At 55.9% G+C, this 20924-nt stretch overlaps 2 protein-coding genes across 2 annotated transcripts; both read right to left on the bottom strand.

Moving 5' to 3' along the window:
• Positions 1–784: 784 nt before the first annotated feature.
• Positions 785–10505, bottom strand: PAQR5 (progestin and adipoQ receptor family member 5). The gene is made up of 9 exons (XM_058811572.1): positions 10373–10505; positions 8235–8291; positions 7403–7578; positions 6666–6793; positions 5755–5954; positions 4196–4322; positions 3525–3621; positions 2619–2748; positions 785–2182 (listed from the first exon to the last, which is right to left on the bottom strand). The coding sequence occupies exons 3-9, from the start codon at positions 7448–7450 to the stop codon at positions 1959–1961; spliced, it is 954 nt and encodes a 317-aa protein (XP_058667555.1). The 5' UTR covers positions 7451–7578; positions 8235–8291; positions 10373–10505; the 3' UTR covers positions 785–1958.
• Positions 10506–11809: 1304 nt separating this feature from the next.
• Positions 11810–20600, bottom strand: GLCE (glucuronic acid epimerase). Its single transcript, XM_058811501.1, has 5 exons — positions 20536–20600; positions 19921–20017; positions 17855–18368; positions 16186–16422; positions 11810–15500 (listed from the first exon to the last, which is right to left on the bottom strand). The coding sequence occupies exons 3-5, from the start codon at positions 18354–18356 to the stop codon at positions 14476–14478; spliced, it is 1764 nt and encodes a 587-aa protein (XP_058667484.1). The 5' UTR covers positions 18357–18368; positions 19921–20017; positions 20536–20600; the 3' UTR covers positions 11810–14475.
• Between the last annotated feature and the right edge of the window lie 324 nt (positions 20601–20924).

The raw sequence follows: 20924 nt of genomic DNA, 5'->3' as shown, positions 1-20924 counted from the left end.
GGACATGTGGGAAAAATCCAGCAGAACAAGTCCAGGGAAAAGCAAACTCCCTTCCCAGGGAATGCATTTCAATGGGGAACTGGGGAGAGGGATTCAAGTCCTTTTAAATTCTGGGGAATTCCCATTTTTAGTCCAAATTCTTGAATGTTTCCACAAGGTTTCAAGGATATTAAAAAAAAAAAGGATAAAATCACCTGGAGGAGCCTGAAATTCCTGCCTTTTTCCAGCTTTTCCAAATCCCTCCACGTAGCTTAGGGGGGATGAGGGAGGTTTGCTGGAATTTCATCCCAAATTCCTTTGGCATGTGGTGTGGATCAACATTCCACACATAAATATCCCTGTTTATTTCCTTGGAACAACTGGACACAGAGTTTTCATTTCTCCTGGGAAGGGAATTGAGGAAAATCCAGAGGTTTTTGGTAAAAAGCAAGAAAACTCCTTTCCCTGTGCCACTCCAACATCCAGCATCACCCACTCCAAGGGTTCAGCCAGAGGATCCCGGGGAATTCTGACATTCCATCCCCTTTGGAATGCAGTTTTCCCAAATTTCCCAGCATTGGAGAGGACGGGAGGATTCCAGTTCAAAAGTTGAATGACCTGGAATAACCCTGGGAAGATTCCCGATGTTTTTCCGGGCTCTCCAATCCCAGCTGGATTCCTCCCCGGTCACAGCAGCTCCCAAAGTAAATAAACTCTGGAATTATCAGCAATAATCTCCAAAGGAATTCGTTTTCTCAGGAATATTTTTATTATCAAGCAGAATAAAATCAGTGATTTATATTAATTTAATAAAACCTTTGGAAAAACAATTCCAGTGCTTATAAATATCCCGAAAATCCCGCTCAGTGTTCCCAAGGATTGATTTATCCCATATTTAACCTGTCCATCCCAGATTTTACTGTGATATCCCAAATTCCAGCAGCTCCCAAAGTGCAGCAGTCAGACCTTGGCAAAGGCAATTAAAGGAAATTAATGGAAGACCTGTGGGATTATCCAGGAAAATATTCCCAAAGAATAAAGTGTGTGCAGTGTTCCCGCAGGAAAATCCAAGAGGAAAACCTGGATCCTGGGAAAGTCTCGAGCTCCAGGCTCCTCCTGCAAAATCCAGGAGCAGCAGGGAAGGAAAGCAAGGAACAGCAGAGGGAAAATCCTGGGAATTCTTTAAAATTCCAGGCTGCTTTTAACCTTTGAGCTGTCCCAAATCCTGCTTTTTCTCCTGGCATCTCCATGTGGATCCCAGTCCCAAAACATTCAAACCTTTTCCTAAAGGATCCCAAATCCCGGGAGGTTGGGGTGTGGAGCCCTCCCATCTCCCACCACAAATCCCAGGATCCAGGATGGAATTCTTTTATTCCTAATTCCCTAATTCCATCCTCCCCCCGAGGAAACTCGGAATTCCCACAGCAACGAACTTCCCAGGATTTCCTGGAATGAGACCCTGGCAGAGCTTTCCTGCAGGAACATCCCACTGGGGCTCTCCTGGAATCCCTTCTCCCAGATAAAGAGTAAAAACAGTGGGAATTAAACTGGGAGGGAAACTCCAGTCCCTCCATCCCACCTTTCCAGGCACTTGGGCTGAGTGCAAGGCTTGGAATTCCAAAGGATTTCCACTTCCAAGGGGAAAATGGGGATAAAGAAGTGCTTGGCTTCACCCTTGGCTTCACCAGGAATCTCCCAGCCGGTGATGCCAACATTCCCTGGATTTCAGGCCTGAGGGATCCCGGATTCTTTGGGAAGCAGGAACGCTTCCCTCCCTTTCCAGGGATCAAATCCCGATTATTTGACGCTTTCCCTGTGGATAACAACGGGATGGGAAGCATTTCCCAGCCCATCCACGGAGAAAAACCAGTGCAGTTTTCCCTTGGGAAACTCCCAAAGAAATATTCCCAGGCTATCCAATTCCCCAGTGGACACCTCTGGGATGGGACTGCTCCCAGAAACCCGAGGCAATCCCTGCTTCAGTGGGACTTTTCCCGGGGAGGAGGCTGCGGGCGGAGGCTGCGGAAGCAGAGCCCCAGGATGGCCAGGCTGGCGGCCGCCCCCGTTCCCAGGGATCCGAAGGTTTCCAGGGCAGAGGGCAGCGGGAGGCGGCCCCGCCGCTCCGCCATGTCCACGGAGACGGCTTCCAGCTGGAAGAGCGTCCCCAGGATCCCGCAGACGTGGAAGACCTGGTGGCTGTGCCCTGCGACAGAAAACCCTTGAGGATTCCATGGAAGTTCCCACGGAAATTCCAGGGGCGTCGGGCTGGGCCAGGTGGGTTCCACGTGCCCAGAATGCTCCGGGGGCTTGGAGCGCTCTGGGACAGTGGGAGGTGTCCCTGCCCACCCAAAACACCCCAGAATTCCAGGATTCCAGGATTGAATCATGCTCAGCCCGCTTCACCTGGCATCCGTGGAACATTTATCCCACAAATTCCTCCTCCTGATCGCTGGAGTTTTGTCATCCTACAAACTCCTATTCCCAATTCCTGGGGTTCTATCCTCCCTGTAATTCCTATTCCCAATGTCTGTGGCTCCAGGGAATTTATTCCTGGTACCCCGTGGGGTTATTCCCGGCATTCCCGGGGTTCATTCCCGGCATCCCCAGGGTTTATTCCTGGCATTCCTGGCATTGCTTACCGATGAAGTCGAAGCTCCCTGGCGCCAGGCGCTCGGGCAGGTGGGAGGTGAAGCTCAGGAAGGTGAGGAGGGCGCAGAGGCTGTGCCGGGAATGCAGCGGGAGCGAGGCCTCGGAGCAGCTCCGGGACAGCTGCCGGCAAAAATGGGAGCGATCCATCCATGAATCCATCCATGAATCCATCCATCCGTCTATCCATCCGTCTATCCATCCATCCATCCATCCATGAATCCTTCAATCCATCCATCCTTCAATCCCTGCATAAATCCTTCAATTCATCCATACATCCATACATGCATCCATGAACCCTTCAATTCATCCATCCCTCCATCCATGAATCCTTCAGTCCATACATCCATCCATCTGTGAATCCTTCAATCCATCCATCCATCATCCTTCAATCCATCCATCCATCCGTCCATTAATCCTTCAATTCATCCATTAATCTTTCCGTCAATCCATCCATGAATTCATCCACCCATGAATCCATCCATCCATCCATCCATCCATCCATCCATCCATCCATCCATCCCAAAGGGGCCACAGCCATTCCCAGTTCCCCACTCCCCTCAGCCCCACTCCAACCCTGCTTCCCAGAAAAAAGAAGGATTGATCCACCAATCCCAAGGAGCCATTCCCCACTCCCATCACCTCCATTCCTGCCGGCCCAAATTCCCACCCTGCTCCAGTTTAATCCCTGGAAAAGGCCCCTCCCAGCTTCCCAAGGCAGGAATTTTCCAGCCCTTTGAAGTGGGAGGAATTTGCCGGCAATGAGAGCAGGAAAAAATATCCCAGGGCCTTTTCCTGCCGGAGTTTGTTTGCCTTTCAAACCCCGAGCTGGGCCTGTTTTCCCAAAGAATTCCAGCCTGAGGCAGCTGAAATTTCCCAGGATTTTGTGGGATACGCACCCTGTAGAAAACTGGGATGCTGTCGAAAATGTAGGGATACACGAAGGCCAAAGTTCGGAAAGCTTTGCTCAGGCGGGGCCGCTCCGCCTCCAGAAACCTGGGAAACACCAGGAATTCTGCTTGGGATACACTGGGATACACAGGGAATTCCGCATGGGAAACACAGGGAATTCCACATGGAATACATGAGGAAACACTGGGAATTCCACATGGGATACACCTGGAAACACAGGGAATTCCACATGGAATACATGAGGAAACACAGGGAATTCCACATGGGATACACAGGGGATTCCACATGGGATACACTAGGAATTCCAAATGGAATATACAGTGAATTCCACACGGGATATACCAGGGAACACCAGGAATTCTACGTGGGATACTCAGGGAATTCCACAGCTTCTCCAGGATAGCGGACTCTGGGATATCTTCCCTGGGATAGCAGACCTGGATCATCTCCAAGTCCCCTCCCAACCCAAACCATTCCAGGATTCCACAAATCCCCTTTGGAACATCCCAAAAATTCAAACTCCTCCCGTTACTCCACATTTTCATCATCGAATTCCCCTCATTTCCCAATGGAAAAATTCCCTCTCTCCCCTTCCCCGCCTCCCATCCGGCCCAGCCCGTGAGCAAACCCCTCATCCCGAATTCCCACTGGATCCCACCTGGAATAGCAGGACAGGCCAGTGCTGAGCACGGAGTTGAGCACGGCCACGGGAACGTAGAAATCATGGAATGTGCTCCCGACCCATTCCAGAGGGAAGACGTAGGCGGAGTACGCCAGCGCCGAGCCTGGAAGCACAGCGGGGCCGTCAGCTCCAAATCCTGGAATTCCCTGGAATTCCCCTGGAATTCCCTTCCTCCTCCTCCTCCTGGGCTCAGCTCTGAGCTCCGGGGTGGAACATTGGGAAGGGTCAGGAATCTCCAGAACAGGCAGCATTCCAGAGGGGCTGGAGGGCTGTGGGAATATCCTGGAATTGGCCTCGTGCTCCCAGTGAGGCTCCTCCAGCTGGGTAAAATCTGGGATTTTTTCTCATTCCTGTTATTCCAAATCCCAGGTCTGTCCCAAATTATTTGTGGCCGGAGCTGCTCCAGGCCATTCCTGAGCTCTGGAGTGGATGAGGAAAAGGAAGAGCAGGAATTTCCCCCAAACCTCAAACCTCCCCTCTGGATGTGGCGTCCCATAAATCCGGGCTAAATTCCCAAAATCCTGTAAATCTGGCCTTTCCCAGCTCCTCCTGACCTCCCAAATTCCCGAAATCTCATAAATCTCCCCTGGAATTCCCGAATCCCACAAATCCCCCCGGAACTCCCAAATCCCATCCATCCCCCCATAACCCCCAAATCCCATCCATCCCCCCTGGAATTCCCAAGCCCCATCTATCCCCTCATAATCCCCAAATCCCATAAATCCCCAGATTTCACAAATCCCACAAATCCCCCCCAGGATCCCCGCATCCCATCCATCTCCCTGGAGCTCCTGCATCCCACAAACCCCCCCAGCACTCCCCAAATCCCATAAACTCCCCGGAATTCCTCAAATCCCATCAACGCCCCGGCATTTCCCAAATCCCCCTCATAATCCCCACATTCCATAAATCCCCTTGGAGCTCCGAAATCCCGTCAATCCCCCCGGCATTTCCCAAATCCCATCAATCCCCTCATAATCCCCACATTCCATAAATCCCCTTGGAACTCCAAAATCCCATCAATCCCCCCGGCATTTCCCAAATCCCGTCAATCCCCTCATAATCCCCACATTCCATAAATCCCCTCGGAGCTCCGAAATCCCGTCAATCCCCCCGGCATTTCCCAAATCCCGTCAATCCCCTCATAATCCCCACATTCCATAAATCCCCTCGGAGCTCCGAAATCCCGTCAATCCCCCCGGCATTTCCCAAATCCCGTCAATCCCCTCATAATCCCCACATTCCATAAATCCCCTCGGAACTCCGAAATCCCGTCAATCCCCCCGGCATTTCCCAAATCCCGTCAATCCCCTCATAATCCCCACATTCCACAAATCCCCTCGGAACTCCGAAATCCCGTCAATCCCCCCGGCGTTCCCCAGATCCCATAAATCCCCCCGTAACTCCCCAGATCCCCACAAACCCCTGGAATCGCCAAATCCCATAAATCCCCCTGGCATTTCCCGCATCCCATCCGTCCCCCCATAATCCCCAGACGCCACAAAGCCCCCGATCCCCTTCCCCAGCGGGCTGACCCAGTCCGTAGAGGCTGAGCGCGGCGTAGTCGCAGCAGTAGGCGCGGTGCCGCCCGTGCCCGCCCAGCGCGCCCAGGGCGTGCGCGGCGCTCGAGGCCAGCGGGTACAGGGCGCACGTGCCCAGGTAGGCCAGGAACGGCCCCGCCCCGGCCTCCGAGCCCGGGCTGCCCAGCCGGGACAGCAGCAGCCACAGGAAATACCTGGGAACGGGCCGGGGAGAGAGGGGTGTCGGTGCCGGGCAATCGGCAGGTGGGCAACAGGTGTGTGCCAGGGGTGCCCAGGGGTGCCCGGGTGTTAAGGGTTACCCACTAGATGTGCCCAGGGGTGCCCAGGTGTGCCCAGGGGCGTGCCAGGTGTGCCAAGTGTGTCCAGGTGTTAAGGGTTAGCCACTAGATGTGCCCAGGTGTGCCTGGGGCTGCCCAGGGGTGCCCAGATGTGTCCAGGTGTATTCAGGAGTGAAGAGTTACCCACTAGATGTGCCCAGGGGCTGAAGACACCCCCAGGGAGGCCAAATTGTGCCCAGGTGTGTCCAGGGGTGCCCAGGTGTCCCCAGGGGTGCCCAGGTGTGTCCAGATGTTAAGGGTTACCCACTAGATATGCCCAAGCATGCCCAGGTGTGCCCAGGGGTGCCCAGGGGCTGAGGGCACCCACCAGGTGTGCCCAATTGTGCCCAGATGTGTCCAGGTGTGCCCAGGTGTTAAGGGGAGCCCACCAGGTGTGCCCAGGTGTGTACAGGTGTTGAGGGGACCCCCAGGTGTGCCCAGGTGTGCCCAGGAGTTAAGGGGCACCCCCAGGTGTGTTCAGGTGTTAAGGGTTACCCACCAGATGTGCCCAGACGTTGAGGAACACCCACCAGGCATGCCCAGGTGTTAGGGGGTATCCCCAGGTGTGCCAGGGCTGCGGGCACTCACCCGGCGGGCACCAGGTGTGTCCAGATGTTGAGGGTCTCGTTGTTCATGCCGAAGAGGCTGAGCAGGCACTCACAGGCTGAGCTCTGGGGAGGGCGGTACCCGGAGAGGATTCCCGGCTCCCGGTAACTCTGGGGATGATGGCAATAATGGCAATAATGGGGATAATGGGAATGGAGATGGGAATGATGGGAAATAACGAGAATAATGGGAATAATGGGGATAATGGGGATAATGGGAATGGGAATGGGAATAATGGGAAATAACGAGAATAATGGGAATAATGGGAATGGGACTGAGGGATGGGAATAATGGCAATAATGGCAATAATGGCAATAATGGGGATAATGGGAATGGAGATGGGAATGATGGGAAATAACGAGAATAATGGGAATAATGGGAATAATGGGAATAATGGGGATAATGGGAATGGGAATGGGAATAATGGGAATGATGGGAATGGGAGTGGGAATAAGGAATGGGAACAGGGACAGGGATGGGAATGGGAATAATGGAAATGGAAACAAGATGGGAATGGGAAATGGAAAATAAATGGGAAACGAGAAATGGGAAATAGGAATGGGAATGGGAATGGGAATGGGAATGGGGAGCATCCCCAAAATTCCGGAGTCAAGACACAGCTGTGCCCCCTTAGGGTGACCCTGCTGCTGTTCCCGGGTGCCACATCCCAAATCCCAAATCCTGCTGATCCCAGGATCAGGGAGGGAATTCCTGCTGACCTCGGGCACCTGGTGGGCGCGGAGCAGCCGGGCCGTGGGGCTGGGCATGGCCGGCTCTGGATGGAATTCCTGGGATTTTCCAGCTCAGCTTCCAAGAGGACGGCGCCTCAAATCCCTCCCAGCCACATCCCGTGGGAATGGTGCTGCTCCCACGAGGATCCCGGGATCAGGACAGCCTGGAGGGGATGAGAATTCCTGGGATGCACCATGGGGTCCAATTTGAAATCCCAAATCCCAAATCCCAATGGGAATTGTATCCCAGCAGGATGGGGAGCACCCATCCCCTCCATCCCCTGAGGGGTGCTGGGATCCCAAGGGAGCAGTGGGACAAGGCTGATCCCACTTCCCAGAGGGACGGGAATTCTGACAGATCCAGAGGGACATGGGATCACCTCGGGATCCCTGGACGCAGGAAAGTCCCTCAGGAAGAGGGAGGGACACGGGATCCCAGCTGGATCCTCTTTCCTGCTACCATGGAATATCCCAGCTCCGGCTCTTACCCGATCCTGGCGCCGGCACTCTGGGAAATCAAGGGAAAAATCCGTGATCCCTCTTTCCATCCTGCCCGGAGCAGGAAAAGCGGGAAGGGAGCTCCTGCTCCAGGCACTGCCTCAGCTCCATCCCACCAGGATCCAGAGGGATCCAAGTTCTGGATTCCTGGGATCCCGAGAGCTCCTGGCACCTCTGCAGCACCCTGGGCTGCCGTTCCAGCTGCTCCAGCCATCCCAACTTCCCAGCGGGATCCAGCCCTTGGATGTGCCACAGAGCCATTCCCAAAGAACCCCTTTCCCAGCCCCTGGAATTCTGGGATTCCCTCCCATCCCAGCCATACCTCTGCCAGCTCCGGGGTGAGGCAGCTCCAGGAAAAGCCCCGGGACACCGGGAACGGCTGGAGAGGGAGGGAAAAATTAATGAGGCAGGAGAGCAATGAACCAACAAAACCCTGCGAGAAACGCCTCTGGTTAAAGATTAGACGGGAATGGGGAATTGGGAATGGGGAATCAAATGCTACCCGGGGCTCTGGAAGTACTGAGGTGCTGCCTCATGGATCCCACAGAATTCCTGTGGTTTTCCATGGTGGAAACGGGACCTGAATCCAGGGAGAGCTCAGGGCCTGAAGGGGCTCCAGGAGAGCTGCAGAGGGACTGGGGACGGAGGGACAGGACACAGGGAATGGCTCCCACTGCCAGAGGGCAGGGATGGATGGGATATTGGAAAATAGGAATTGTTCCCTGTGAGGGTGGAGAGGGGGTGGGATGGCATTCCCAGAGCAGCTGTGGCTGCCCCTGGATCCCTGGCAGTGCCCAAGGCCGGGCTGGAATCTGTTCACGGAAGGGTCCCTGCAATGGCCGGGGCTGGAATGAGTTTTAAGGGCCCTTCCGACCTGGAATTCTGGGATTCTCAGAGGACAAAGGAATGATCCCTTCCAGAGGCTCTTCCCAGGTGCAGGATCCCCTGGTGCCCAGAGCCCCTGGATGGGATCCCTGAGCTGGGAGCACCTGGATCCATCCCGACCCAGATATTCCTGTGGCAGGGATCCCTTCCCTGTTCCTTGTTCCTATTCCCTGTTCCTTGTTCCCTATTCCCTGTTCCCTATTCCCTGTCCCTATTCCCTGCTCCCAGTTCCCCATTCCCTGTCCCCATTCCCTGTCCCTATTCCCTATTCCCTGTTCCCCGTTCCCTGTTCCCCATTCCCCGTTCCCTGTGGGAAGCAGGAGGAGGCTCCAGGCCCGGCCTCAGGCAGGAATTTGTGGTTTGGGAGCACAACGAGGGCAGCGAGCACAGTGACTCACTGGGGCCGGGCACACCCTGCGGGCCGGGCCGGGCCGAGCCGGGCCTGCTTCCTCCCGCTCCTCCTCCTCCTCCTCCTCCTCCTCCTCCTCCTGTTCGGGCTCTTCTCAGCCGGGAATGGGAATGGGATGGGATGGGATGGGATGGGATGGGATGGGATGGGATGGGATGGGATGGGATGGGGGCATGGCGGGGCTGTGACCCCTGTGAGTCACCTCTGCCAGCGCTGCGGCTTCGCTCAGGTGGCTGCAACAGCTCCTCTTCCTCCTCCTCCTTAATTTCCTCCTCCTCCTCTCCCTGCCCCGGTTCCCCGCAGTCCCACCCGACCCTCTCGGGGCTGTCCCGGCCCTGCAGCCGCAGCAGCTCCGGCCCGGGAGCTCCCGGCTCAGCCCAGCGATGTCCCCACCCGGCACCGATGTCCCCACCCGGCACCGCCGCCAGGAGCCCGGCCCTGTCACCTTGTCACCGTCCTCTGCCCATGGCACAGCTCCCATGGCACATCCTTTCCTTTCCTTTCCTTTCCTTTCCTTTCCTTTCCTTTCCTTTCCTTTCCTTTCCTTTCCTTTCCTTTCCTTTCCTTTCCTTTCCTTTCCTTTCCTTTCCTTTCCTTTCCTTTCCTTTCCATCATCCCTCCCTACGGAACATCCCCATCCCTCCCCATGGCAGATCCCAATCCCTGGCACGGCTCTCCCTGGCACATCCCTCGCTCCGTGCGGCGCTTTTCCACGGGCCGGGAATGAATATTCGGGAATTCCCGAGCGGCCCCGTTCGCGTTCCAAGCGGGAGCAGCGCTGGAAAACTCCGGGAGCGGCGCGGGCCGTGCCAGGAGCGCTCCCGGCGGGACAAGGGCGGCTTTGTGGGAGTTGTTGTTGTTGTCGTTGCCGCTGGAATTCGCCGGGAGCCGCCGGGAGCAGCTTTTCCATGCCAGGAACCCGCCGCTCCCACCCGTCCTTCCCGCGGGATCCCGACCCCATCCCGCTCCCGGGTGAAACTTCCCGGGAATCCCGCGATCCCGGCACCGGCAGGGCCGGGAATGCTCCCGCTGCCCCGGCGCTTTTCCCATTCCCATTCCCATTCCCACTCCAATCCCCATTCCCCTTCCCGCATTCCCGAATTTCCCGGGAGCCGACCCTCGGGAAAAGCTGGGAATGCCGGAGCCGGGGAGAAGCCGGGACTTACGGCGCTGCTCGGAGCCGCCGCTGGATGCGGCGTTTTCCAGCGCTGCCTCCAAATGCCGGGATCACTCACTGGGAACAAACACTGCCCACACGGAATTCCCGGCCGGCCGGGCGGGCGCGGCTGCTCCAGGGGCACGGTCCCGCCGGGAAGCGCCGCCAGCGATGATTTTGGGAGAGAACGAACCCTGGCTCGTCCAAGGATAAAAAAGGTTCCCAGATAAACCCGGAAATCAGCGCGGCCAAACGCGGCCGGGATCGGAGCCAGCCACGAGGAAGTGGAAAAAAAGCAGGAAAAAATAAAAATTCCCAGCCCCGCCGAGCATCTCCCGCTCCCAGCGCCTCGGGAAAACTCCCGGAGCGCTCCCAGAGCAGCCCGGCAATTCCAGCCCTGCCGCGGCTCCTCATTCCCGGATTATTCCCGGCTGGATGGGAATGAATCCCAGCCAAACGGCGAGTTTCCCGTTCTGCTTCCCAAAAATCCGCTGCTTTTCCCGCAGTGCTCCACTGGGAACGGCTTTGCCAAAGTTCGGAGAGTGGGAGATTCCAGCGGGATGGAGAGGGATGAGCGGGCTCAGTTAATTATTAATTAATTATTAATTATTGTCCCTTAGTTATTCAGGAATTGGGAGAAGCAGAGCCGGGCAGGGCTGGTGGATTCCCAGCTCTATCCCGAACTTCAATCCCACAGGAAAGTCCTGGGAACTCCTGGGAATTAACCCCTTCCTGCCAGCACCGGGACACAGCTTTTCCCTGGACATTCCCAGGGCTCTGGAATTCCATTCTCACTTTCAGGGATGCTCCAAGGCTCTTTTCAGTCCCAGCATGCCAAGGAATGGGAATTACTTGGGAGAATCCCGGAATATTTTGGGTGGGATGGGCAGGGACACCTCTGACTGCCCCAGGATCCAGGGGCAGCCACAGCTGCTCTGGGAATTCCATCCCAGCTGGGAATTCCTTCCCAAGATCCATCTAAATCTCCACTTTTCCAGCCATTCCCTGTGTCCTGCCCCTCCCTCCCTGATCCCAATCCCTCTCCAGCTCTCCCTGGATTCCTGGAAGGGGCTCTGGGATTCCCTGGAGCTGCATTTCCCTATTCCCAACATTGGGATATTTTTAGTGACCGCTCTGTTAAAATCCTCATGTAACAATTCCCAAAAAATTCCAAACGAGCTGGAATAATTCCCAGCAGGAATCCACCACTTGTGCTCCTTCCCTCAATCACCAAACCCTTAATTAACAGGAAAAAATCCACATTTTCCCACTTTTCCAGAAGAAAACCTCCTTAAAACCACGACACCTCAAAGCCACCATCACAGGAAAAAAAACTTGGAATACATCTGGAGAATAAAATACTTGGAAAATCCCCAAAAAAGGAAAACATCCCAAGGTTTGGGTTTTTTTTTTTTTTTTCTTAAGATAAAAAAATTTATTTCCCAGTCTTAGAAAGCTTTCCAAGCATTCCCAATGTCCCATAGAAACGTAGGAGAACCTCTTCCCACCAAAAATTCCGGAGGGGCGGAATACAAAACTATCCTGTGCACATTGTGCTTAAAGGAGCGCCCAGCCCGGAGCATCCTGTAAACAAATTATTGCATATTTTCCATCGGGATCCTCGGGAAAATCCCGGGAAATCCAACAAAATCCCAGCCAAGCCATACCCGGGAAGGAGGAGAACGGGAATGAGCGGCTTCCAGGGAATGCGGGATCCCAGGGAATGCCAGATCCCATGGAATTCCTGGATCCCAGGGAATGCCTGGATCCCAGGGAATTCCTGGATCCCAGGGGGGGTTGTGCTTGTGCTGTTGGGGTGGGGGAGCCACGGAGAAGGGATCCCATGGGAAGAGCCAATGGATCTCTGGGTGAAAATCTGGGATCGGAGCTGATCCGGGTCCCAAAGATCTCTGGGAGTTTGAAGGTGGAAATGAACAAAGAAATCCTAAATTGGAATGAATTCCAAGAAGTTTTGGGGACCGGCTCCATGGCCAAGGGTCCTCTTCCAATGCACAATGGAATTTAAGGAGTATCAGGAATTCCCCGTGGATTCTCCATGGAATTGCAGCCTCTAGTGGGGATTCCTGGAAGCTCCACCTGTGCTAAGGCCAGCAGAAGGTGATGGAAGGACAGGAGGCACAACCTTGGAATGCTCCATCCCAAACTTCCAGCGGCATCCATGGAGAAAAAATCCCATGGGAAGAGCCAATGGATCCCCATAGGAAAATCTGGGATCAAAGCTGATCTTGGTCCCAAAGATCTTTGGGAGCTTGAAGATGGAAAATGAACAAAAAGATCCCAAACTGGAATGAATTTCATGAAGTTTTGGGCACTGCCAGCATGGTCAAGGATCCTCTTCCAATGCACAACGGAATTTAAGGAATACCAGGAATATCCCCATGGATTCTCCATGGATTTACAGCCTCTGGGGATTCCTGGAAGCTCCACCTGTCTAAGGCCACCAGATGGAAGGACAAGAGGTGGAACAGGAGGAACAACCTTGGAATGCCCATCCTGCACTTCCAGAGTGGAGAAATCGGCCACATTCCAACCCCACCATCAGCATCAATTCCCAAAAAACTCAACCAAGAGGAATTCTGGCCTCTGTAAGGCACCAACACCATCCTGGAGCAGCACCCAAGGAGGCTCTCTGGGGTTTCCAACTGGGAAAAAGATGGAAGGAACACGTCAGGGGAGGATGGAGCAGATTTTTGGGAAGGAATCCCAGGTTTGGGGTGGGTTTGTGTCTGCTGGGTTTCCATGGGCATGGAAAAATTCCCCTCTGCTACCTTTGGTATTGGAATTTCTCCTCTGCCATCCTTTGGATGGGTGGAATTGACCGGAGCGCGTGGATTAAAGCCGGGAAAAGGTCGCTCTGAGATCGATGAGAAATTAAGGAAAAGCCTCAAAAAATGAAAGCAATAAAAAGATGGAGATGGGTGTTGTCCTTGTGCCCGGGATTTTGGGATTGGGATCAGCTCCACCATGGAATGGGAGCAGTGGGAATTCCCAAAGTCCAACCAGGAGTTCGGGATCAGGCAGCTGGTGGGATTGTGGGATCATGGAATGGTTTGGTGGGAAGGACCTTAAAGCTCATCCCATTCCATAGGGACCTTCCACTGTCCCAGGCTGCTCCAAGCTGGCCTTGGACATTCCAGGGATCCAGAGGCAGCCACAGCTCCCCTGGGAATTCCAGCCCAGGGAGAGCTGGAAAAACCTCCGGGATGGAACTGTTAGAATGCTGGATGGGCTGGAGCAGGAGAAAAATGAAAATTCCCGATTTCTTGTATTTCCTGAGGAACTCCGGACGACCTCCGTGTCCCGCTCAGCAATTCCCAAAAACACCCCCAAAGCTCTGAGGAACCTCCCAGATGGAATTCCAAAATCCCATAGAAGACACAGGGATATCCAATATCCCACAGAAAACACAGAGCTCCAGGAAAAAGGATCCCAGCTCTGAGGGGACACCGGTGACAGGGATAAGGGATCCCAGCTCCAAGGGGACATTGGTGACAGGGATAAGGATCCCAGCTCCATGGGAATTCCAGTGACTGGGATAAGGATCCCAGCTCCAAAGGGACACCAGGATAAGGGATCCCAGCTCTGAGGGGACACGGGTACTGGTGGCCCGGGGGCTGTGTGCTCCAGGCTCCCAGTTGTGCTTCCATGATGCCGGGCACGTGTTTTCCATGAAGAAACCCTCCAGCTCCAGGACCTCCAGGCAGAGAACTGGCAAAATATTCCAACTGCAGATTTTCCATCCCGAAAAAGTGAATCCCTAGGAAACCCCCCCCCCCACTTTAAAGCCACGCTTCGCACTCCCAGGCTCCGAGTGATTCCCGTGGACGGCGCTCATCCCACGGGAGCTGCTCCAACGTGGACACAAAATCCCGGTTCAAGAGGCCCTGCACGAGCTCTCCAGGCAGCGACCGCGCTTCCAAGACTTCTATGGCTTCTGCAAACGTTTTTCCTAGAAAAGGAAAAACCAATCCCAACAAAACCCAACCTCAACGCGGGAGAGAGCGTCCCCATCCCAAACCCTCCCCGGAGCAGTTTTAAGGCCCACAATTTTGGGAAGGACCCGTCGGAACCGCGGCAAGGACGGGGAGGAGCTCAGTTGTGCTTGGCCCGCCCTCCCCGCAGGTAACTCTTCCACCTCTTGACGAACTCCTTGAAGACGGGCGTGTCGTCGATGGAGCCCAGCAGCTGCAGCTGGTTGATGTGCGTGGTGTGGTAGTCCCAGCGCGCCAGGTTGGGCGCCGTGCCCAGCATGAAGTGCCGCAGGTCGTAGATGGTGCCCGAGCCGGTGTCGAAGAGCGGCAGCATGGCCTTGAGCGACTCCATGCCGCGCTCGTAGAGCAGCCGCGCCTCCTTGCCCAGCTTCTCCCCGGCCGTCTCCTTCAGGTCGTAGAGGCCGATCAGGGAGTACATGAAGCCGTTGAGCACGAAGGAGCTGGGCGTGGTGGGGTACTCCTCGTACCAGTCGTGCCGGTTCATGAACACCGCCTTGACCCCGCGCTGCTCCGCCGGCAGCTTGAAGGGCGCCGTGGCCCGCAGCGCCGCGCCCAGGAACGCCGGCTCCTTGGTCAGCTGGTAGGCCCTGACCAGCGTGGACATGGCCTGGCCCTGCGCCATGGCCGAGTACCAGCCCGGATCCAGGGATTTGAAGCCTTCCCCCAGCTTCCTGGTGACCATGATGGGCCAGCCGCCGCGCTCGTCCTGGTTGCGCAGCAGCCAGCGGCTGGCGGCGAAGAAGGCGGCCATGTGGGCCGTGGCCGAGATGGTGACGTTGTCCAGGAAGCCGCGGCCCTTGGCCACCAAGCGCAGCACCCTCTTGGGCATGATCTTGGTCTGCTTCACCGCCTTGGTGTTGGAGAGCCCCACGCCCTTGCGCAGGTCCGTCAGCAGGTCCCGCGTGAGCGTGCTCCAGCTGCTGCGCGCTCCGATGCCGTAGAAGATGTCCCTGTCCCTGAGGGCGATGAGCTGCGTGCTGGACACGTAGTGCACGGTGAAGAGCTGGTTCCTCTCCGTGGTCTCCAGCACCACGGACACGCTGCCGTTGCTCAGCAGCTTCAGGTCGAAGGAGATGATGAAATCCCGGCCGTTGTTGAGCTCCAGGGAGACGCCCTCGGAGCTTTCTGCAAAAGCAACCCCGGAAAAGCCTCGCTCAGCACAGAAGGATTCCCGCTTCCAAAGGGTTGGAGCGGATTCCAGAGGCCATCCCCGCTCCCGGGAGGGATTCCAAAGCTTTTAGAGCAGCCCTTCAATAATTCAGCGTTTCTGGGCTGTTTCGCCTGATTGGAATTGGGAATGAAGGATGAGGAGTGAAAAGGATGGGGAATGGAGGACTGGGAACAAAAAGGATGGAGAATGGAGGATTGGGAAAGAAAAAATGAGGAATGGAGGCCTGGGAATGAAGGATAAAGAATGAAAAGGATGGAGAATGGAGGATTGGGAATGAAGGATAAGGAATGAAAGGACTGGGAATGAAGAATTGGGAACAAAGGATTGGGAAGAAAAAGGATGGGGAATAAAAAGGATGGAGAATGAAAAGGATGAAGAGTGAAGAGGACAGGAAATTAAGCATAAAGAATGAAAAGGATTGGGAATGAAGGACTGAGAATGAAGGACTGGATTCAAGGATTGGGAATGAAGGACTAGAAATTAAAAGGGTGGGGAACAAGTGATTGGCAATGAAGGACTGGGAATGAAAAGGATTGGGAATGAAGGACTGGGAACAAAGGACTGGAATCAAGGACCGGGAACAAAGGCCAAACAAAACCCCAGCACCCAACAATTCCCGCTCCCGGCTGCACCACCCACCTGGGCAGGAGAACTGCTTGACGCCGGAGAGCCGGGTCTTGTCCCAGACGGTGGTGAGGGAGCAGCCCTTGGGCACCGTCCATTCCCCGTTCCCGTCCCCGTCCCCGGCCGTCTCGTACACCTCCACGTGCGGCGGCTTCTCCGTCAGGTTCTTGCTGTAGTGGCTCAGCCCGTACTGGGCGATCTGGATGGGGTAGAAGTAGCCCTGAGGGCCCCACTGCGTGGAGAGAGGAACTCCTGCCCGGAAAAAACATGGAAAAAGCGTTGGAATGAGGGGAGAAGTCCTCCTCTGCACCCTGAAATTCTGGGAGCTCCATCAATGCGGTTGGAGGTTAGAGGGAAGGAGGAGGTTGGGCCCTTTCCAATAAAATCCAGAATTCCGTGGTTTTAGCTGGCAGAGGAATCCCTGATGTGGACTTCCCAACTTTTATGGAATTGTGGAATGGGCTGGGTGCAAGGGAACCTCAATCCCACCCCATTCCACCCCTGCCAAGGGTAGGCCCACTTCCACAATGCCAGGGTGCTCCAAGCTGGCATTGGACATTCCCGGGATCCGGGGGCAGCCACAGCTTCTCTGGGAATTCCAGCCCAGCCAGGAATTCCTTCCCAAAATCCCATCCATCCCTGCCCTCTGGCAGTGGGAGTCATTCCCTGGGTCCTGTCCCACCCACCTCATCCTTGAGGATCCCAAGGCCGGAGGTGCCACCACTAAACCCCATTCCCACATTCCCAGCATCAAATCCAGGTCACTTCACACTTCCATCACATTTTAAGGAGGACTTCCAGCAGATTTTCAGGATCCTCCCAATCCCAAAAAACCTGCTACTCTGCTGATGCCCTTGACCCTGTCACAGACCTTGCCAGCGCCACCCCCATTCCCCCATTCCTACCAGAACATCCAGGTCACTCTGTACTTCCAGCACATTTTAAGGATCACCCCAATCCCAAAAATTGCTGGGAATCCTCTGCTTTCCCAGCAAAACCCACATTCCACACCACTGATGCACATGACCCTGTCACAGACCTTGATGGTGCCACCCCCATTCCCATCACCAAATCCAGGTCACTTCACACTTCCAGCACATTTTAAGGAGCACTTTCAGGATATCTTCAGGCTCATCCCAATCTCAAAAATTCCTGGGAATCCTCTGCATCCCACCTTCCACACCACTGATGCCCTTGACCCTACCACCACTCCCCCATTTCCACCAGAACATCCAGGTCCCTTTGCACTTCCAGCACATTTTACGAAGCACTTCTAGCATATTTCACAGAGCACTTCCAGGAGATTTTAAGGATCATCCCAACCCCAAAAATTCCCAGGAATGCCCAGGCCCTCACCCACTACGCCACTGATGCACTTGACTGTGTCACCACCCCCATTCCCACCAGAACATCCAGGTCACTTCGCACTTCCAGCACATTTTACGAAGCACTTCCAGCACATTTTACAAAGCACTTCCAGGAGATTTCAAGGCTCATCCCAACCCCAAAGATTCCCCACGGGGAACACTCAGTCCCTCATCCTCCATGCCACTGACGCACTTGTCCCTATCACCATTCCTACATTCCCACCAGAACATCCGGGTCATTTCGCACTTCCAGCACATTTTACAGAGCACTTCCAGCACATTTTAGGGCTCATCCCAACCCCGGAGACGTCCCTCACCCTCCACGCCACTGATGCACTTGACCCTGTCGCGCAGCTCCACGTTGTAGCCCTCGAAGGACATGAAGACGCCGTCGGGCCGGTACGGCGCGCGCTGCGCGTACACCTTGGAGTAGCTGTGCGAGAACTCGAACCTCTCGCCGCCGTCAGCCTGGGCGATGCGCCCGTACACCTGGAAGTATTTCTCCACCCAGCTGAAGGGCAGGAACACCTCGCCGCCCTCGCGCCGCCCCTTCACCGTCTGCTCCTCGTTGATGACGCAGTCGATCTCCTCGTAGCGCGGTCCCGCCGCCGCTCTCCCGGCGCTTCCCGGCATTCCCGGCGCTCGGGGGGCGTCCTGGGGCGAGGCCTCCTCGCTGTCGGCAACGCCGGGGTGCTCCGGGGGGCCCGGGGCGGGCGGGGGGCGATGGGAGCAGCGGGTCCAGAGCAGCAGCGAGAGCAGAGCCAGGAGGGAGCAGAGCACCAGGAGCGCCTTGGAGCTGAGGCGGGCCAGGCAGCGCATGGTGCTGCATTCCTGGGAAAAACAACGGGGAAAAATGGGGAAAAACGGGATCAGGAGAGGGATTTGGGGGGTTCCTGATGGGAATGGTCATGGTGACGGGGCCAGGCAGCGCATGGTGCTGCATTCCTGGGAAAAACAACGGGAAAAACGGGATCAGGAGAGGGATTCGGGGTGTGGTCATGGTGACAGGGCCAGGCAGCGCATGGTGCTGCATTCCTGGGAAAAACAACGGGGAAAAATGGGATCAGGAGAGGGATTCAGGGTGTTCCTGATGGGAATGGTCATGGTGACGGGGCCAGGCAGTGCATGGTGCTGCATTCCTGGGAAAAACAATGGGGAAAAATGGGGAAAAACGGGATCAGGAGAGGGATTTGGGGTGGTCCTGATGGGAATGGTCATGGTAACAGGGCCAGGCAGCGCATGGTGCTGCATTCCTGGGAAAAACAACGGGGAAAAATGGGGAAAAACGGGATCAGGAGAGGGATTTGGGGGGTTCCTGATGGGAATGGTCATGGTAACAGGGCCAGGTAGCACATGGTGCTGCATTCCTGGGAAAAACAACGGGGAAAAATGGGGAAAAACGGGATCAGGAGAGGGATTTGGGGGGTTCCTGATGGGAATGGTCATGGTGACGGGGCCAGGCAGCGCATGGTGCTGCATTCCTGGGAAAAACAACGGGGAAAAACGGGATCAGGAAAGGGATTTGGGGGGTTCTGGATGGGAATGGCACTCATGGTGATGGGGTCAGGCAGTGCACGGTGCTGCGTTCCTGGGGAAACATGGAAAAAAATGGGATCAGGAGAGGGATTTGGGATGGTTCTCATGGGAATGGTCAGCACACAGTCCTGCAGTCCTCGGAAAACAGGGAAAAACGGGGAAAAATGGGATCAGGAGAGGGATTTGGGGTGGTTCTGATGGGAATGGTGCCCAGGCAGTGCATGGTGCTGCAGTCCTGGGAGAACACAGAAGAATGGGATCAGAAGGAAATCTGGGATGTTCCAGATGGGAATGGCACTCATGGTGCCTCATTCCTGGGAAAAGCAACAGGAAAAACGGGATCAGGACAGGGATTTGGGGGGTTCTGGATGGGAATGGTCACAGTGACAGGGCCAGGCAGCGCATGGGGCTGGATTCCTGGGAAAACATGGGAAAACATGGAAAGAACGTGGAAAAAACATGGGGAAAATGTGGAAAAACACAGAAGAACACGGAAGAACAGGGAAGAACATGATCAGGGCAGAGATTTGGGATGTTCCAGATGGGAATGATCAGCACACAGTCCCGCAGTCCTGGGAAAACATGGAAAAATGGGATCAGGAGGGAAATCTGGGATGTTCCAGATGGGAATGGCACTCATGGTGGAACATTCCCAGTAAAACCATGGAAAAACGGGATCAGGACATGGATTTGAGCTTTCCTGGATGGGAATGGTGTCCCTGTCCAGGGTCAGTGCCAACATTCCCAGGAATCAGGGAAATCTGGGATCCAAGGCGGGGTAGGAATTCCAGGGATCCCAGCAGAGCCGGGAATAAACGGGAATGGGGAAAAGCAGCTCTGCTCTTACCTTAGGGAAAGGGAGTTCTGGGAATTCTTGGAATTCTAATGCATCTCGAGCTTCCAGAGGAAAAAATCCCGGGATTTATGGATTCCTCTTGGGATTCCTGCAGGGAAAACCGGGAAAAATGGAGCTGGAGCAGCCCCAGATGGAGCTTTTCCTGGGAAATCCTGGTACTCCCAGGAAACTCCTCCGAATTCCAGGAAGACCCTGACGTTCCCAGGGAAATCCTGGTATTCCCGGGAATCTCCTCTGATTCCCAGGAAACGCTTCAGAATTCCAGGAAAATCCTCAGGGAATCCCAGGAATTCCGGATCCCATATTCCCGAATCCCCGAGCCGCGGTTCCTGCACTCCACATTCCCCCAGCCCATATCCCGTATTCCCGCACATTCCCAGCCCGCATTCCCGCATTCCCAGCCCGAATTCCCGAATTCCCAAATTCCCACCGCTCCCATTCCCTCATTCCAGGCGCCGGCAGCAACCCCGAGGCGGCCCGAGCACGCCCAGCCCGGGTAACCGCGCTGCCCTCCCTCTCTCCCGCTGCCATGATTCCCACCATTCCCGTCACTCCCATCATTCCCGTTATCCCGGGAATTCCCGGGAATCCCGGCCCGCTCCTCACCTGCGCCCAGGGCCTGGCGGGCGGCGGAACCCCCGCGCGGGGCAGCGGGGGGAGCACGGAGGGGCCGCGCCGGGGCCCCGCCCTCGCGCGTCGCGGCCAATGGGAGCGCTCGGGGGGCGGCGCGAGCGCCGGGCGCCAGCCAATAGGAAAGCGCGGCGCGGCGGTGCCGCCGCCACAACGGCGCCGGGTAGGGTAGGGCGGGGTGGGGAGGGGCGGGGATGAGGCGCCGCCGCCACGGCGGCTCCGGTGGCACCGGGAGCGCTGCGGGGGCCGCTCGCACCCGCGCGGGGCCCCGGCACCGCCGCAGCCCCCGCTGGCACCGGCGCGGCCGGGGGGGAGCGGCGGGAGCGGCCCCGCCCCGGCTTCCCGCGAGAGCGGCGGCGACCAAT

Source organism: Ammospiza caudacuta, chromosome 10 (genome assembly GCF_027887145.1).
Source record: "Ammospiza caudacuta isolate bAmmCau1 chromosome 10, bAmmCau1.pri, whole genome shotgun sequence".
In the NCBI taxonomy this organism is placed as follows: domain Eukaryota; kingdom Metazoa; phylum Chordata; class Aves; order Passeriformes; family Passerellidae; genus Ammospiza; species Ammospiza caudacuta.
Note: the sequence above shows the minus strand (reverse complement) of the source record. Positions and strands in the feature narration are given on the sequence as shown.

What these genes read in the sequence shown, in the direction of transcription:
- PAQR5 (XM_058811572.1), bottom strand. Translation starts at nt 7,450, where the DNA reads ATGCCCAGCCCCACGGCCCGGCTGCTCCGCGCCCACCAGGTGCCCGAG. An exon ending in ACACACCTGGTGCCCGCCGG is followed by an intron (nt 5,955 to 6,665) that starts GTGAGTGCCCGC and finishes GCCCGTTCCCAG; the next exon opens with GTATTTCCTGTGGCTGCTGC. An exon ending in GGCCTGTCCTGCTATTCCAG is followed by an intron (nt 3,622 to 4,195) that starts GTGGGATCCAGT and finishes GGTGTTTCCCAG; the next exon opens with GTTTCTGGAGGCGGAGCGGC.
- GLCE (XM_058811501.1), bottom strand. Translation starts at nt 18,356, where the DNA reads ATGCGCTGCCTGGCCCGCCTCAGCTCCAAGGCGCTCCTGGTGCTCTGC. An exon ending in GTGCATCAGTGGCGTGGAGG is followed by an intron (nt 16,423 to 17,854) that starts GTGAGGGACGTC and finishes TTTTCCGGGCAG; the next exon opens with GAGTTCCTCTCTCCACGCAG. An exon ending in CAAGCAGTTCTCCTGCCCAG is followed by an intron (nt 15,501 to 16,185) that starts GTGGGTGGTGCA and finishes TTGCTTTTGCAG; the next exon opens with AAAGCTCCGAGGGCGTCTCC.